Source organism: Salvelinus sp. IW2-2015, linkage group LG9 (assembly GCF_002910315.2).
Source record: "Salvelinus sp. IW2-2015 linkage group LG9, ASM291031v2, whole genome shotgun sequence".
NCBI lineage: Eukaryota > Metazoa > Chordata > Actinopteri > Salmoniformes > Salmonidae > Salvelinus > Salvelinus sp. IW2-2015.
The window spans coordinates 17482272-17498032 of record NC_036849.1 but is presented as its reverse complement, the minus strand read 5'-3'; the positions used below and the strand labels follow the sequence as shown (position 1 = coordinate 17498032).

Genomic DNA, 15761 nt, shown 5'->3' with positions numbered 1-15761 from the left:
AGGGTCCCTGCTCATCTGCGTGAACGTGCATTAGGCATGCTGCAAGGAGGCATGAGGACTGCAGATGTGGTCAGGGCAATAAATTGCAATGTCCTTACTGTGAGACGCCTAAGACAGCGCTACAGGGAGACAGGACGGACAGCTGATCGTCCTCGCAGTGGCAGACCACATGTAACAACACCTGCACAGGATCGGTACATCCGAACATCACACATGCGGGACAGGTACAGGATGGCAATAATAACTGCCCAAGTTACACCAGGAATGCACAAAAGAGAGGCTGGACTGTAGGCCTGTTGTATGGCAGGTCCTCACCAGACATTACCGGCAACAACGTCGCCTATGGCCACAAACCCACCATCGCTGGACCAGACAGGACTGGCAAAAAGTGCTCTTCACTGACGAGTAGCGGGTTTGTCTCACCAGGGGTAATGGTTGGATTCGCAGGCAATCTCAACGCTGTGCGTTACAGGGAAGACATTCTCCTCCCTCATGTGGTACCCTTCCTGCAGGCTCATCCTGACATGACCCTCCAGCATGACAATGCCACCAGCCATACTGCTCGTTCTGTGCGTGATTTCCTGCAAGACAGGAATGTCAGTGTTCTGCCATGGCCAGCGAAGAGCCCAGATCCCAATCCCATTGAGCACGTCTGGGACCTGTTGGATCGGAGGCTGAGGGCTAGGGCCATTCCCCCCAGAAATGTCCGGGAACTTGCAGCCACCTAGCTAGAATTCGTAACATATCATTATTTTGCGATTTCGTAACATATAGTACGTTTTGCGAATTCGTAACATATAGTACTTTTTGCAAATTCATAACATATAATACGAATTGTAATTCATAACATATCATACGAAATGGGTGATGGACACCTACAAATTAATCCATACCATACGAAGCATAACATATATTAATCCATACCATACGAAACGTAACATATACTACATTTAGTTTGGCAGAATTTACATACAGAATAATACAAAATGCTTTGAGAGCGCTACATTCTGTGACCTTCACTTCAGCACCCACCGAGTGGTCAGCGACTTTATAAAAAGTAGAAGCTGAGAGGATGGCAAGCAAAAGTAGCATACCTGTACGCATGTGTTATCTGAAAAAAAACATGCAGTTGGTGAATATGTAATACAGTTCATTTTTTAAATCTCCATTTTTATGACAACAACATCATTTATAGTCTCATAAACACGTATGTAGACCTTCTTTCTGTTGGTTAAAGCCTATGCATGGATAGAGGAACTACTATTAGAATGTTAAAGAAATGTGCAAAAGGGTAAAATATTCAACGGCGTCTACTTGGATTGACAGCTGTCAAAAGCTTCCTGGTATTGTCTACACACCATTGGTTAGCCAGGGATAGAGCCATTGGTTAAAGTGCATTATTTAGGGGCTGACGTTTATCCCTTTCTAATGATTGCCATTGGTCCGTGAACATCCCTTCAAACGCTAAATAGATATTTGGGGATGTGATTGGACAGATAGTTGATCTATCACAAATGTAGATCACATTTTGGGGTGGTGCTTGTAAATAAACGCGAAAACTCCATCTTATAGGATTTGACTAGAGCTTCGACCTGTCTCGAGCGGGGCAACTAGCCAAAGGCTGAAGTAGAGGTAGATATTTGCTTTTTACTATGAAAAGAACTGCATAGTTAACTATTTTGAATTAAAGGTAAGCATATTATCTCAAAGTAAAACTAGATTTAGTGAGACTATTATGCACATGGAACACAAATGCCCGCTATAACCGCTTGTACCGGATACTATGCATTTCCAGTGGAACTAAGAGATATGGGATTGAATGAAATCCTTCTCGGTGAATGAAGAAATATCAAATACTCGAGACAGAGAAGAAGTACGGACATGGCTGACAGGACCGCTCCGAATTGTCACCTGCGACTAGAATGGGTTTACGGGTATCGTGGACATCAGTGCCGCAACAACCTGTACTACACAGCTGCCAAGGAAATAGTGTACTTCGTCGCCGGTGTGGGAGTAGTGTACAACACACGGGAACACAAGCAAAAATTTTACTTGGGCCACAACGATGACATAATCAGGTAATCGCACTTGCAGAAACTCATTCATTCACAGATATGCCGAGATACAAAATAAAACACGAGGAGGTGGCACGGATGAAAACACCAAACTGATCAAGTTTCTATTTCTGGCGAGGAGATACTTTGCCTACAAGTCTATATTGAATCGAGGTTATGAGTTGTAATATATAACTATACAGTTTCAACGAGTCAAAATGATATAGTTTGTGAAAACATCACACTGAGCTCAACTTGTGAGCTAACCGCCTTTCAGCACCTACTGGATGGACAGCAACTTCATTAAAAGTAGAGGCTTGGGTGGGATTATTGATGTAATAATTTTGTTTTGAAAAGATTCAGTTACTGTATCATATCTGATACAATACACTCTTAGAAAAAAGGGTTCCAAAAGGGTTCTGCGGCTGTCACCATAGGAGAAACCTTTTTGGTTCCAGGTAGAACTCTTTTGGGTTCCACGTAGAACCCTTTGTAGAACGGGTTCTACATGGAACCCAAAAGTCTCTACCTGGAACCAAAAGGGGTTCTTCAAAGGGTCCTCCTATGGGGAGGTGAGACATTTTATCTCATGATTCTAAACTGGATTTATTTTGCATAACTTATGGCATTTGAGGTAAGTTATTTGCTGTATGTGGACACCTGTTCGTCGAACATCTCATTCAAAAATCAAGGGCATTAATATGGAGTTGGTTCCTCCTTTGCTGCTATAACATCTTCCACTCTTCCAAGAAGGATTTCCACTAGATGTTGGAACATTGCTGCGGGGACTTGCTTCCATTCAGCCACAAGAGCATTAGCGAGGTCGGGCGCTGATGTTGGACGATTAGGCCTGGCTCGCAGGCGCCATTCCATTTCATCCCAAAGGTGTTCGATGGGGTTGAGGTCAGGGCTCAGAGCAGGCCAGTCAAGTTCTTCCACACCAATCTCGACAAACTATTTCTGTATGGACCTCTCTTTGTGCATTTTGTTTTTTTTTACCTTTATTTAACTAGGCAAGTCAGTTAAGAACAAATTCTTACATGGCGGCATTGTCGTGCTAAAATAGGAAAGGGCCTTCCCCAAACTGTTGCCACAAAGTTGGAAGCACAGAATTGTCTAGAATGTAATTGAATGCTGTAGCATTAAGATTTTCCTTCACTGGAACTAAGGGGCCTAGCCTGAACCATGAAAAACAGCACCAGACCATTATTCCTCCTCCATCAAACTTTACAGTTGGCACTATGCATTCGGGCAGGTAGTATTCTCCTGGCTTTTGCCAAACCCGGATTCGTCCGTCAGACTGCCAGATGGTGAAGCGTGATTTATCACTCCAGAGAACGCGTTTCCACTGCTGCAGAGTCCAATGGCGGCGAGCTTTACACCACTCCAGCCGGCACTTGGCATTGCGCATGGTGATCTTAGGCTTGTGTCTGGGCTGCTTGGTCATGGAAACCTATTTCATGAAGCTCCCTACGAACAGTTCTTGTGCTGATGTTGCCTCCAGAGGCAGTTTGGAACTTGTTAGTGAGTGTTAAGACCAAGGACAGACAATTTTATGCACTCGGAGGTCCTGTTCTGTAAGCTTGTGTGGTCTACCACATTGCAGCTGAGCCGCTGTTGCTCCTAGATGTTTCCACTTCACAATAACAGCACACAGTTGACCAGGGCAGCTCTAGCAAGGCAGAAATTTGACCAAATGACTAGTTGGAAAGGTGGCATCCTATGACGGTGCCACGTTGAAAGCCACTGAGCTTTTCAGTAAGGCCATTCTACTATCAAGGTTTGTCTATGGAGATTTCTTGGCTGTGTGCTCGATGTTATACACCTGTCAGCAATGGGTGTGGCTGAAATAGCCAAATCCACTAATTTGAATGGGTGTCCACATACTTTTGTTTATATAGTGCATTTCTTGCTAGTCACAGTGGAACGTGAAATACAGTAACTCCACTCTGCATTCACTATTCCACCCTTAAAACCCATGATTACTGCTCAGCGACCCATCATAACTCTCAGGATGAATGGGAATGGATGGACTTGAAGGTCTTTCAGGGAATGTTTGAAACACTGTATTCTGCGATTTGCAAATAGATATTTTTGTTGGTGGGTCAGGTAAACTTGAATGGACACAGAGACCCACATCCCTGTGATCGTTCCAATCATTCACGTCAATGGGGAGGAACTCAGCCAACCTCTTGAGGAAAGATTCTTTATTATAATTTTATAATTACCCCTCTTTTACTTCTAGGGGAAAAACTGCAGCAGCTTGCTCCATACAATGAATGACCATGTACTGAATTACCTGTGTCCACTGCTCCAGTGGCTGTGTTGTCATTGTGTGGGTTGGCCTGGAGATGACTAGGATTATATACTGTAGTGTCGTTAGTCAGCTGTTCTGCTGCTCCATTATTCATTGGTCAACAGAGAGACAGACCTTGCCTTGCCTTCTGTGTGAAGTGCTTCAGTTCAAATACCGTGAGGAGTAATATAATAATATAATATATGCCATTTAGCACACACTTTTATCCAAAGCTACTTACGGTCATGCATGCATACATTTTACTTATGGGTGGTCCCGGGAATTGGACCCACTATCCTGAATTTGCAAGCACCATACTCTACCAACTGAGCTACAGAGGAGTTGATCCATCTCATATTACATATCAGAAGTAGTGGAGGTAATTCAGTGAAATAAGCTCATGCCATGAGTGGCCTTGTCTGAGACCTGAAGACTAATGTTTAGACTTTAGCTTGGTGAGCTAATACAGTCGTGGGGTATGCAGAGGACTGTGTTTTGGTTGCCTCAGAGGTGAGGGCTCAGGGGAAGCAATGTCGAGCAGACACAGAAGACAGAACTGCTCTCTCTAACATTGCACGAAGCCATGTGGTAAAGATGCAGACTCCTCAATAGCATTGGGAGTCATCTCCTTCCTCACTGTGCTGTGTTTTCATTTTCTACAGAAGAAACAGCCACAAGAGAGACAGGTCTCTCTACAGTGAAGGGAGTCTAACTTTCATTACTTGAAGTCAGTCTGTGTGTAATTCAGACTTGATTCAGTTCTTCTGTTTGTTTGTGTTGTAACTACTGTATGTTTAGATTTGTTAGTGTTTTGTGTGCTGGATGAATTAATTGCTCACCCTCCTGATGTTATCTTGCCTTGTGGCGTCCTCTGTCTGCCGGTTTCCCAGTCTGACTGACTGACCGAGGAGAGCTAGCTAATGTTTTGAAACATGAATGACAGGCCATTTCATTGGACTGACTGTGACTCTGTTCACTCTCACTGAGTCGCACCCAGCATAGTACTTTGTGGTACCGTCTTGTCTATCCACTCCAGTATAAGTGTTATCTATTCTCTAACGCAGTGGTTCTCAAACTTTTTATAGTCCCGTACCCCTTCAAACATTCAACCTCCAGCTGCCTACCCCTCTAGCACCAGGGTCAGCGCACTTTCAAATGTTTTTTTTGCCATCATTGTAAGCCTGCCACACAAACACTATACAATACATTTATTAAACATAAGAATGAGTGTTAGTTTTTGTCACTACCAGGCTCGTGGGAAGTGACAAAGAGCTCTTATAGGACCAGGGCACAAATAATATAATAATCATTCATTTTGCTTTTTATTTAGCCATCTTACATATAAAAACTTATTTGGTCATCAAAAATTGTGAATAACTCACCACAGGTTAATGAGAAGGGTGTGCTTGAAAGGATGCACATAACTCTGCAGTGTTGGGTTGTATTGGAGTGAGTCTCAGTCTTAAATCATTTTCCACACACAGTCTGTGCCTGTATTTAGTTATCTTGCTAGTGAGGGCCGAGAATCCACTCTCACATAGGTACGTGGTTGCAAAGGACATCAGGTCCCGTGTGGCTCAGTTGGTAGAGCATGGCGCTTGCAACGCCAGGGTTGTGGGTTCATTCCCCACGGGGGGACCAGGATGAATATGTATGAACTTTCCAATTTGTAAGTCGCTCTGGATAAGAGCGTCTGCTAAATGACTTAAATGTAAATGTAAATCAGTGTCTTAACAGCGCAATTTGCCAAGGCAAGAAACTCTGAGCGCAGCCCTATCCAGAAATCTAGCAGTGCCTTCTGATTAAATTAAATTTTCACATATCCGCTTATTGCAATTTCGAGGCTCTCTTGTTCAGATATCGATAAGTGGACTGGAGGCAGGGCTTGAGAGGGATAACGAATCCAGTTGTTTGTGTCATCCATTTTCGGGAAAGTACCTGCTTAATTGTGCACCCAGCTCACTCAGGTGCTTCGCTATATCACATTTGACATTGTCCGTAACTTTTAGTTAATTTGCACACAAAAAAAATATACAATGATGGAAAGACCTGTGTGTTGTCCTTGTTAATGCAGACAGAGAAGATCTCCAACTTCTTAATTCAATTTTGTCCCGCACATTGAATATAGTTGTGGAGAGTTCCTGTAATCCTAGATTCAGATCATTCAGGTGAGATAAAACATCAGCCAGATAGGCCAGTCGTGTGAGAAACTCGTCATCAATGAAGCGGTCAGACAAGTGAAAATGATGGTCAGTAAAGAAAACTTGAAGCTCGTCTCTCAATTAAAAAAAACGTGTGAATACTTTGCCCCTTAATAACCAGCACACTTCTTTATGTTGTAAAAGCATTACATGGTCGCTGCCTATATCATTGCATAATGCAGAAAATACACGACAGTTCAGGGGCCTTGCTTTAACGAAGTTAACAATTTTCACTGTCGTGTCCAAAACATTTTTTAAGTTGTCAGGCATTCCCTTGGCAGCAGGAGCAACTGCTTGCACGCGCGTTACCACTCCACTATGTCTCCCTGTCATGGCTTTTGCGCCATCAGTACAGATACCAACACATCTTGACCACCAAAGTCCATTTGATGTCACAAAGCTGTCCAGTACATAAAACATATCCTCTCCTGTTGTCCTGGTTTCCAGTGGTTTGCAGAAGAGGATGTCTTCCTTAATTAACCCCCCATAAACATAACGGACATATACCAGGAGTTGTGCCAGGCCCACCATGTCTGTTGACTCATCCAGCTGTAACGCATATAACTGGCTTGTATGCGAAGCAGTAATTGTTTCAAAACATCTCCTGCCATGTCACTGATGCATTGTGAAACAGTGTTGTTTGATGAAGGCATTGTCTGTATAGTTTTGTTTGCCTTTTCCCCCAGCATTGACCCAGCCATATCTGCGGCAGCAGGAAGAATTAAGCACGGGGTTGGCATCTTCATATTGTGGGGGTGCTTTGCTGCAGGAGGGACTGGTGCACTTCACAAAATAGATGGCATCATGAGGATGGAGATTTAGGTGGATATCAGTCAGGAAGTTAAAGCTTGGTTGCAAATGGGTCTTCCAAATGGACAATGACACCAAGCATACTTCCAAAGTTGTGGCAAAATGGCTTAAGTACAACAAAGTCAAGGTATTGGAGTGGCCATCACAAAGCCCTGACCTCAATCCTATAGAAAATTTGTGGGCAGAACTGAACAAGCGTATGGGAACAAGGAGGCCTACAAACCTGACTCAGTTACATCAGCTCTGTCAGGAGGAATGGGCCAAAATTCCCCCAACTTATTGTGAGAAGCTTGTGGAAGGCTACCTGAAACGTTTGACCCAAGTTAAACAATTTAAAGGCAATGCTACCAAATACTAATTGAGTGTATGTAAACTTCTGACCCACTGGGAATGTGATGAAAAATAAAAGCTCAAATAAATCCTTCTCTCTACTATTATTCTGACATTTCACTTTCTTAAAATAAAGTGGTGATCCTAACTGACCTAAGACAGGGATTTTTCTTACTAGGATTAAATGTCAGGAATTGTGAAAAACTGAGTTTAATTAAATGAATTTGGCTAAGGTGTATGTAAACTTCCGACTTCAACTGTATATATATATATATATATATATATTTTTTTTTTATATATATATTTTTACACGTGAATCACATTTTTATAATGCTTTCCCCAGTTTGGAAATACCTTCTCCAACATAACTAGACTGTAAAGAAAAATCTAGTTGTTTCACACATTTTTATTAATTAGCTGGATCCACAGACTTTTAATATACTGAACAAAAATATAAACGCACATGTAAAGTGTTGGTTCCATGTTTCATGGCCAAGCCACCCGGACAGCTGATGAAACTGAGAAGTATTTCTGTCTGTAATAAAGCCCTTTTGTGGGGAAAAACGAATTCTGATTGGTTGGGCTTGGCTCCCCAGTGGGCAGGGGCACTGCAATGGGTGGGCCTGGGAGGGCATAGGCCCAACCACTGGGGAGCCAGGCCCACCCATGGCAGTGCCCCTGCCCAGTCATGTGAAATCCATAGGTAAGGGCCGAATGAATTTATTTCAATTTACTGATTTCCTTACATGAACTGTAACTCAGTAAAATCTTTGAAATTGTTGCATGTTGGGTTTATATATTTTTTCAGTATAGTTTATTCAACTTTTCAGTGTTACCTAAACAAAACAAAAAATAGTTGGCCCAAACTTAGCTCCAACTTGAGAAAGCGTAGCCAAAAATTCAGTAAACTTAAAATGCTTGCTAAACTTGTTTAATATGTTTATTCAACTATATATTATTAGGGAATCATACCTAAAAACATCTCCCACGGACACACACACGCTAAGCTGAATTACAAGCAGATGTGTTCAAAGATAAAGACAGGTTGGTGGTGTAATCCCCTAAAGTGATTCTTGAAGAAGGTGAACTATAGCACAAGGCATGGAGAGGAATTTCAAGTCAGGAATGGATTTTTCCGGGGTTCATCAGAGCATCCGTTGCAGTCACTGAAATACTAAACACACTAGAGTAGGATCTCTTTCAGAGTGAAGGAGAGGAATTTAAAGGAACGGTGTTGGCAGGATTAGATTACATCAGCTGTGAGTGACATGTTAGCACAGAGCAGGGTGGGGGAGGGGTGGGCAAGCATTGTGTCTCGGTTAGCCACACAATATTTATCAGAGGCAAGCTCTCCTCTCTCCATTATTCTACCCCTTTCTCACTACACCACTCCACTTCATCTCTCTCTCTCTCTCTCTCTCTCTCTCTCTCTCTCTCTCTCTCTCTCTGTCTCTGTCTCTGTCTCTGTCTTGCTGTCATTCTTTCTCTCTACCTTCTTTCTCTCTACCTTCCATTCATACTTTATGTGTGCTCTGTGTGGCCATCTACCATGTGTATGCACTCATTTCTAATGTTATCCATAACCCGTTACACTCGTGCCCTTATACGGGTTGAAATTGGCAGATTTGGACACTGATAAGCTCCTAAATTAGAATGCAGTGGCTGTACAGTAACATGCTATACATGATGTCAGAGCTCAGGGTCTCTGCTTCACAGCTCTGTATGGATTTTGACTGACAGACGTTCTGAACTTGAGCACTATGCGCAACAAGAAGTTGCCCCCATCAATTGGTCAACTTTTGAAAAAACTTTGTTGTCTGAGTGAGGGAAATTCTGGAAATTCCTAGAACTTGATGTATTTTGAAAGACGATACTTTGATAATTATAATGAATACCGATTTGATGTCATACAAGCAAGCCAAACACCCGTGAATCCAAATGCGCACTTCACATGTCATAAAACTCATGTCATATACAGGGTCAATGTTTATGATCACTATGTTTGATGTACTGTTACAAGATGACATGACGTTATACCCTGGGTTGTCCTGAACAGAATGAGCCTACTTAGTTGTATTGTGAGGAACATTTTCTGTGGACCACACATCTGAATGCACTCATAACTCCATTCTATGAGCACCAAAATGACCATCTGCTTCTCTGAATTGCCTTGTGAAAGCCTAATACTGTAAGATTGTATTTTGTAATGTAGCTATTCATTTTGGCAATAGAGCAACCTTTCAAATGATGCCCACCTGACCCAGATTGTGATTTATAATGGACTGTATTTGGATTGCGTAAGCAACAACAGTACTTGTGTAAAGGCAGGGATGCAGGACTGTGTTCCAATCAAAACAACTACAAGTTTGCTTGCTCTAGTTCCTCAACAGCACAGCTAGGAGAGCTCAACGGCACCTTATAGTTGAAGACTCTTTGAGTCAAATAAAGTACATTGAAATGACATAGTTTGGAGTGGTGTGTGGCCACTTGGAAACATGTGATAGACATTTCACTCAAACACTTGTATTTTTTTTGTCTTATGTTACACCTACCTCAAATTTACCAAGAATATTCTTATCATGTTACTGAATGTATCCAAAGTGTTTTCAGGTTTTCGTTATGAACAAATGCGGGGAAAAGTACAGTAAATGTTTGGATTCAGTCTTGTGTCAGGTGAACTCTTGTGTCCTCACCTTTAGTCTAATAATTTCCCCATAATCTCCAAACTGTTCCCTTTTAATTGCTACCGTGGTTATGCATTTCTTCTGTAAGAAACATTTCAATTTAGCCCTGTTCATATAGGCCAATTCGCACGAGTGTAAGGGTTAATCTGTGTTGATTCGTGATGCTCTTTATTCTGATGAGAAGGTGCTGCAGGACTACTTGGCTCTGTCTGAGGATGTGTAGGATTTATAGTCATTCTGAGCAATGACTAGCTACTCACTCTCATCTTGCCTCATTTCTCTGTTCCACCAACAATAGGATATACTGTATTTCAGCGCTTCTTGAACCCATTATCTTATTAGCAGGAGCTTGCAACTCTCAACTTCGGGTGAGGCTGCTGCCTTTTTTGGAGCAAGCGTCAGCTTGAAAGCAGGAATGCCTGACACATCTGTCTGACTTCAGATGTGTTGTCCTTGTGATGGATGTGGTGAGATTGAAGTGATTATGCTCACACAGTGATAGTTGAGGTTATAGAGAAGTAGTTGTGCAGTACAAATGTAATGTGTCATTCTTTATCAGGATAGGTGTGCTATGCATACAGTATGTATATAAAACAACACATAGGTTCCATAATGTCTGCTTCCAACTCACACCCTCAAACACGTAGATCCTCTGAACGCAGCTCACTCTCCAGATCCCAATCACCTGAATTCTAATCACCTGTTCACACACCTGTATGTCATTATCACACACTATTTAGTTCAGTTCTTTGCACCCCAGCACTGTGAGGTATTGTTTGTTCTGTGACACACAGCTTTCAGAGCTATGTTTTTCACCTCCTGTGTATGATAGTTTTTGCCTGCCTCACTAATGACGCCTTTTGCCTATTCCCTGCCTGTACTTTAGCCTATCGGATTTCCTGTTATCTACCTATTTCCTGATCTCCCAGACTACGTTACTAGCCTTATCCCTGCCTGTACTGTTGCCTTTTTGAACCCCCTGTGTATGACCTTCTGCCTGCCCATGAACCCAGCTACCTGCCTCCTCCTGTGGTCCTTTTCAAAAAAACACCTGCTGCGCCCTGCGCTTGAAACCATCTCTCTGTCTCCCCTCGTGTTCATTACAGCTTCAGCACATATGGTACACACACTATGTGGGTGAAGTCATGCGTATGTGCTTGAGCCTATTACGTTGATGCTAATAGCTGGGGACAAACCATTTTCTCTTACTGGTTTTCCAGCACACACTCATCAAGTTGGCTATCCATTTCTGTATCCTGGTTGGTGCACCCCTGTTCAAAATCCCAATGCCTACGCTAGTACTACAGTCATCCATTCGTTTATTATCCAAAGCTGCTTATCTTGGCTAGTGCTGCTACAAAGCTCAAGTATTTTCAACCCCCCATACCGGCATCCCTGTTCGAGCACATCCTGAATCCCCTTCCCCTACACACACGCACATGCATACATACATAATTAAATCCTTGTCATCATAGTATCTGATTTTGATGCATGACTGCACAAGAGAAAAGCTTCTGAAGTTGAGTGTTATTTTCAGGTGCTTTGTGTGGATTGACAGGTCTGAGGCTGTTGGTGGGACAATGCCATTGTGTACTCTAAAGAGCATGTCTGTCTAGTCCAATTAAGATCCTCCAGAATGCTGGACTGTTTATTTAGAAAATAGCATGATCCAGCATCTTCCCCAAACTACACCAAGCTGTAGAAAAAGAAAAATATAAAGATAAACTGTGTTTTGAGGTGTTGTCTTGAGTTTGTGCCACAAACTGTGATCTCAATCAATAGGAAAGACTCAATTTTGCCTCTTTTTTTATTTATACTTTAGAGCAGCCTCGCCACAGACAGACAGGTGCAGTACATGGTGTATTATTGGCAGACGGATTAAACATGCTTTGTAGAAGCCAAGGAAGATAAATACTGACTTTTAAAAATGTGCTAATCCTCCACTTCCTTATAATCCTGGACAAGAGCAGGCAAGGTGACTGCTCCTTCAGTGTGGATCAAACCTGACTTGGAAACTAACCAAGTCGTGATTAGTGGTGCGTGCGCGTTTGTGGGTGGCTGTGAGGCATCATATCTGCCGTTTTAATATACCTTAATAATCATTTTGTACTCTATCAATCAAGAGACAAATGTTTTATTTGATAAATACAATTTGCTTGAAGTAAACTACTAATGTAGGGGCCTGGATTCAAGAAAGATAGGTTGATGTAGTTGCTGATTTGACAGCATAATTTGTTAATTTATTAGCCATGTCAATATAATTGAGTTGTCGCTAAGCAACAATAATTATTTGAGAGGAATGAATGAAGATTTATACAATTAGCAGACTTACTGTGTAACGAAATAAAACACACGCAAACAAGTATGCACACCGTGGTTCAGTGAAACCCTTTTTCCTAATGAATGCCGAGCCACTGATCAAACGCTTAAGTTAAATGATCCCTTGGCTGGCCCTGAATTATCTTTGACTCCTCCCATGCCGTAGCGCTGTGTCACCATGATGATGGGCCATCATCCATACCAAGTCCCTAAACCATTGTCACTATCCCTGGGGTTTACATTGCTTCCTCTCTGCCCTATTCACTTCCTCCATCCCAACAGTATAGCAGTGGCACCCAGRACCCACCTCAATGACTGCAGTTATCCAGCCCAACACGCTCGCCTGCCTTCCTCCACTCAGAGTGGTCTTGGCAAGTGGAAGCCAGCAACATCAAACAGCCATTTGTCAAACCAGAGCACTGCAGCGCTGCACTACCATCCAGCCCTGTCCATTATCTCATTAGTTGATAGAAATGCAATTGAAGCGGTGACGTTATTGTGCCGGAAGGACTGGGATGAGTTGTTCTATTGTACTGTCTGTAGTTGTTTGTCACATTATGTCAGTACAGGAGAAGGAAAACTCTGAGAGGTTTGACTGTAAATCGACTAAGGAATAAAACTGAATCTATGAGACAAGAGATGCCCTATCTTTATAAACTAGTAGAACAACCCTAGGGGCTGAGTCTTGATTGATGTGGTGTGCCCCAGCTAACCTCTGCCTTCACAGGGTGGGTTGCAATTTGGCCTGTCCCATCTGTCCACAGCTATGTGGATAGAGTTGGGAGGAGGAGAGATTAATGCACCTGTCTCAACCCTCACTGTCACTGGTAATGAAAAAGCAGTGTGGGACAGCCTTCACTGGCGTTGGGTCCCCCGTCTCCCCACACACTCTCCAGCTGCTCTGGGGAAAACACAGACCTCTGCTTGGGATTTCCTTAATAAGGACATTTCTCCACCCTCAGATGTAGAAACGAAAGTCCCCTGTCCCTGCAGCTGAGGTTCTCTGAGTCTGTTGTGTAGAAAGACAGTGAGTCATAGTGCCATTTGGCTAGAGTAATGCAACCTCCCTGTAGGAAATGTAGAATTTCTGAATCACTATTGTTTTTTTTCTGTTCCTGACCTTGAGTATTCAGGAATACAAGGCACAGTGTGATATTCAGAGCACAGTTTGTAATCAGCAATGCAAAGTGCAATGTTTGCATTCAGAAATGTAAGGTACAATGTACAAAGGTTAATTCAAATCAAATCAAGCTTTATTTATACAGCACATTTCAGACATGGAATGCAACGCAATGTGCTTTACAGGAAATAGTAAAAAACGATTCAAATAAAATCGGAAATATTTACTACACAACAAACAAGATAAAAAACTAAATGACAAACTGAACAACTTAAAAGGAAAAGCAAAGCTTAAAATATGTTTTAAGATCTCTTTTAAATATCTCCACAGTTTCGGCCCCCCTCAAGTTCTCTGGCAGGCTATTCCAGAGGCTGGGGGCATAATAACTAAATGCTGCCTCTCCATGCCTCTTGGTCCTAGGCTTTGGGAACAATGTCCTTCTCTTTGTTTAATTTGTGTACTGAATAAAGCTGCTGAATGTATGGTATTGATATCAGTGTGCTGTTCATCTGATGACTACATCACACATACAGTTTGAAAAGCATTTTCATGTGCTGTTCTCCTGCATCTCAAAGAGCACCAATCATATTATCTTCCTCTGACTACTATTTCTAGCTGCTTGGAGGTGATTATGTAATTCATACAAGAGGAGTTGAAAAGTGATGCCAGGCTGGATTGTGTTCCCAGAATTGGGAGGGGGAGGGAAGGGAGATGAGAGGGTGAGGGGTGAGAAAAACATTAAACACTGCCCTGTTCCTTAAGACTCTTAGCCCATTCCTGGCCTATCACTAACACAGCACCACAGCTGAATAGAGGAATTACACTAAAACAGTTATCCGTTTTAGATAAAACTATACAAAATATATTCACATCACCAAATAATTGATTAAACACACTGTTTTGCAATGAAGGTCTACAGTAGCCTCAACATCACTCTTTACGGTAGTACCATGGTGTAGCCGGAGGACAGTTAGCTTCCGTCCTCCTCTGGGTACATTGACTTCAATACAAAACTTAGGAGGCTCATGGTTCTCACCCCCTTCCATAGACTTACACAGTAATTATGACAGCTTCCGAAGGACGTCCTCCAACCTATCAGAGCTCTTGCAGCATGAATCGACATGTTGTCCACCTAATCAAAGGATCAGAGAACGAATCTAGTACTAAAAGCATAAGCTACAGCTAGCTAGGACTGCAGTGCATAAAATGTGGTGAGTAGTTGACTCAAAGGGAGAGAAAGAGTTTCACTTCCTTAGCTAGCAAATGCAGATAGCTAATTTAGCCTACTCTGCTCAAACAGAGGGATGCTATCTTAGCTACCTGGCTATGACTATCCAACACAACACTGGAACTCTTCCAAGTGAAGGTAAGCTTTTGGTTTTAATAACTTATTGCCACTGGGGCCCGACGGTGTAAGTGCTAAACTGCTTACTGACTGTAAATTGTAACATTACTGCATGTTTGTAGCAGGTTTACTAACATGTTAGTTCTATCAGCAATGTTGACTAGGAAGTTACTGTAGCTAATATGGTGACAACGATGTAGGCTGTGTGTAGTTGTTATGATATGGTTTGGCTTGGAAAGTTTTTTTGCCTGTTCACATACAGCTGATGTGTTGTGCATTGAAATTCACAAGCGAAGGGAAAAGGTGAGAGGAGAAGAGTGTGTAGATGCGAGAAGGAATACAATGTAGCTGCTATGAAAGTGAACTGTGTTTACGGTTGATTAGGGGTTTATTCATTCCGCCGATTCTGTTGAAAAATGTATCTTAAACGGAACGGGGATAAACATTTATTTAATTTTATTTAACCACTCAAATCAGTTAAGAACAAATTCTTATTTACAATGAAGGCCTACCCCGGCCAAACCCTAACCCAGATGACGCTGGGCCAATTGTGCGCCGCCCAATCACGTCCGGTTGTGATACAGCCTGGAATCGAACCAGGG

The 15761-nt window shown here is 42.3% G+C and overlaps 1 protein-coding gene across 1 annotated transcript in view; it reads left to right on the top strand.

Moving 5' to 3' along the window:
* Window positions 1-1591: 1591 nt before the first annotated feature.
* Window positions 1592-15761, top strand: part of LOC111968724 (echinoderm microtubule-associated protein-like 5) — a 62106-nt gene continuing 47936 nt past the window's right edge. Inside the window, exon 1 of the mRNA XM_070445183.1 lies at window positions 1592-2078. Coding sequence (XP_070301284.1) covers window positions 1882-2078 — 197 coding nt within the window. The 5' untranslated portion in view covers window positions 1592-1881. The remainder of the gene's footprint in view (window positions 2079-15761) is intronic.